The 2,877-nt window shown below is 47.2% G+C and overlaps 1 protein-coding gene across 1 annotated transcript in view; it reads right to left on the reverse strand.

Annotated features, from left to right (window-relative positions):
• Positions 1–961: 961 nt before the first annotated feature.
• LOC136675789 (Krueppel-like factor 2) overlaps positions 962–2,877 on the reverse strand; it is a 3,234-nt gene continuing 1,318 nt past the window's right edge. The window contains exons 2-3 of the mRNA XM_066652539.1: positions 2,375–2,877; positions 962–1,861 (exon numbers count right to left, since the gene is read on the reverse strand). The exon at positions 2,375–2,877 is cut by the window's right edge and continues 374 nt beyond it. Of these exons, the coding sequence (XP_066508636.1) occupies positions 1,686–1,861; positions 2,375–2,877 (679 nt within the window). The 3' untranslated portion in view covers positions 962–1,685. The remainder of the gene's footprint in view (positions 1,862–2,374) is intronic.

The following is a 2,877-nucleotide window of genomic DNA, read 5'->3' on the forward strand; positions in this document are numbered from 1 at the left end:
TTGCTGTGAGGATTTGATCACATTCAGCTACAGAGCAGTGGTGAAGTCAGGTGCTGATGTTGGGTGATTAGTTCTGGTTAACGAACACCTCTTCAACTTGTCCCAAAAGTAGTGGACGGTGCTCCACAGTCCAGTGCTGGGACGTGTTACACACTCAAGCCGACACTTAACATAGAACATGGATAACTTCAGCTCATGTGCCGCTACTCGAGAGCGGGTCATGTGTGAGCCCAACTGACTGCCTGCGTCAGAAGAGAGTGAACCTTAAACCTTGGCTTGGGTGTTATGTTCTTGGCTGTGAAAGCTGTCACCGGTGTAGGACTTTTAAAGGTTATTTAATGAGCAGGCGGTTTTTCTCTGTTGTAACTTTTAGTACGAACGAGAGTAAATCTTTGTGGTAATAATTTGACTGTAAAGCTTTAAGTTGACGTCACTGTTGAAACGGATTTCTAAATTTCATCAGCAGCGAAAAGACACTGAGACGTCTGTTGCAACAAGCCTCCATCAAAGGCTTCTGTAAACGTGCCATCATTCAGCTTTATCCCTGCAGCGCTGGGATCTTCAGCGCCCCTCCGTCCAGACATATCTAAATTCTCTCTCTGTAATTATGTAAATGTAATGTTTGTATTTATAGGCAGAAGCCGCAGCAGCTGGAAAGCATCTTGGCCCGGACTATAATACCCGACTCCCATAAGCCTGAGTGGGGGTTCAGGAATAGCAGCCTCATACCCTCGACTTAACCAAAACGCCGTGTAATGGCCCATGGTTACCGTGACCAGCCTTGTGTGTTGCAGCTTGAGTTTCTGGGGACTTCGTTTTCCAAAGAAACTTCAAAGTAGCCCATAATAAGAGGCTGGCGTTCGTGTGCCGAGCTTTAATATGCGGGCCTTTTTAGGAACGTTCTCTGCGTAGGTTTAGAAGAAGAAGAACATCAGAAACGAGGCAACGGGAATATAGTCAAATTTAGTTTAATATGTACAATAAATACAGTACTTACAATATAAAACGTCTGTACAAAAAACAAACCAAAAAAACCACTCAGGACATCTAGCCCTGGCGTATGTGCTAATGTACAACGGGGCCTGAACAGGTTATTGTACCTTCATGATACAACAAGTTGGAATACAAATACAAATATTTCCATACAATTCAAAACAATGGCTGTAGAACATGTCAAATTGTGTATCAAAATGCATTACAGTTCTGGTCGAAAAACAATTTGGAGGCAGTTTTAAGAGCAAAACATTGTCGCTGTGCATACTCCATATGCACATACTGCACATGCTGCGTATACACGAACAGTCTCTAGGGTTGTTTTCCCTCTTGGCTTTGATTCTTTGTCAATTTTTCCCAGGTTTTGCTAGTCGTCAGGCTTGCACTCGTCTGGCAGCGCGTCACCATAAAGGCACTGTTTTTTTTTTATAAACCTGCACACTATTTCCAGTTTCAACAAATCTATATTTAGGACCAGCCCTGAAGGTTGCTGTTTGCCCCAAAACAGTTCATGCGGCCTTTAAAAGAACGGCTCTGTGGATCCGTAGTACCAGCTACATTGTTACAAAATAAGTATAAGAACAATATAAATCTTTATCGAAAACAGTCTTTTGGTCTTTAACAGAGTACATAAATAAGGCGGTAATGATGGTTATTTTGGTATGTCTTGCTCTCTCTCTCTCTCTCCTCTATTACATGTGCCTCTTCATGTGCAGGGCCAGGTGGTCAGACCTGGAGAAGGCGCGCTCGCACAGGTGGCACTGGAATGGCCGGTGGCCGGTGTGTTTGCGGAAATGACGGGTGAGTTCGTCGGAGCGAGCGAACTTCCAGCCGCAGCCTTCCCAGTTACAGTGGTACGGCTTCTCTCCTGTCAGAGGAAAATGAAAAGAGGATACAGCTTTAGGCCAGGATTCAGGAGATACAGGGTGCTTACAACAAGAGTCTGCTGACATAGTGAACACCTACAGTGTGATTTCTATGTCTTTTAGGTGTGTGTTTGTGTGTATAGAGAAATATATACATATTTCTTTGCCTCGTTACCCTAATTAATTTTGTTTATTATGCTTCAGGAAAATGGAACTGCACATTATTCCATACACAACCAGAAACTGTTTTTAACCCGTCACAAAGTAACTTCTTAATACTTTATTAGTTGTAAACATCTGATGCTTTAAATCTTTAAAAGCGTAGCTCTTTTTCTGAGTTGAATTAATTCAGAGGCACAGAATTAACACACACACACACACACACCACTGTGTGTTCAATCAACACTTGCTCATTAAGAATAAACGCTGCTGGACCACAGACGTGTTCTGTGAAACTGCACACTGTAATTCTGAGAGTGAGGAGATGTTTTTAAAGTACTTGTGGAAGTTCTTACCTGTGTGAGTGCGGTGATGTGCTTTGAGGTGCGAGCTCTTCGTGTACGTCTTGCCGCACCCGGCGAACGTGCAGGTGTGCGTGGCGGCGCGTTTCCTGGGCCACGCACGTCTCCCTCGCTTGGGCTTGGCCTCGAGCATCTCGAGGGGGGAGGAAGGAGGCGTGAGGAGCGCGCCGTGCGCGGGACCTCTCTGTAGCGCGAGCCCCTCCTCGAACGGCACGAACTGCTGCTGCGCGTGCTGGGGCTGTGTGTACTGCTGGGGCACGCACTGTGGGTACGCGGGGGGGTAGTAACTCTGCGGGAACATGTGGCAGAGGCGCGCTTGGCCGTGCGCTCTGTCGTCCGGGCTGAGCGGCGGCGTCATGCTCCCGGCGCCTTGCGGGGACACGGCGAGCCGTGGCTGCTGCTCGAAAGCCATTGCGCACGAGGCCTCGCCCTCCTGTTTGACCCTGCGGCAGCTCTGCGCCACCATCCCCATCATCGGCCCGTAGCCGTCGGACAGC

Source organism: Hoplias malabaricus, chromosome X1 (assembly GCF_029633855.1).
Source record: "Hoplias malabaricus isolate fHopMal1 chromosome X1, fHopMal1.hap1, whole genome shotgun sequence".
NCBI lineage: Eukaryota > Metazoa > Chordata > Actinopteri > Characiformes > Erythrinidae > Hoplias > Hoplias malabaricus.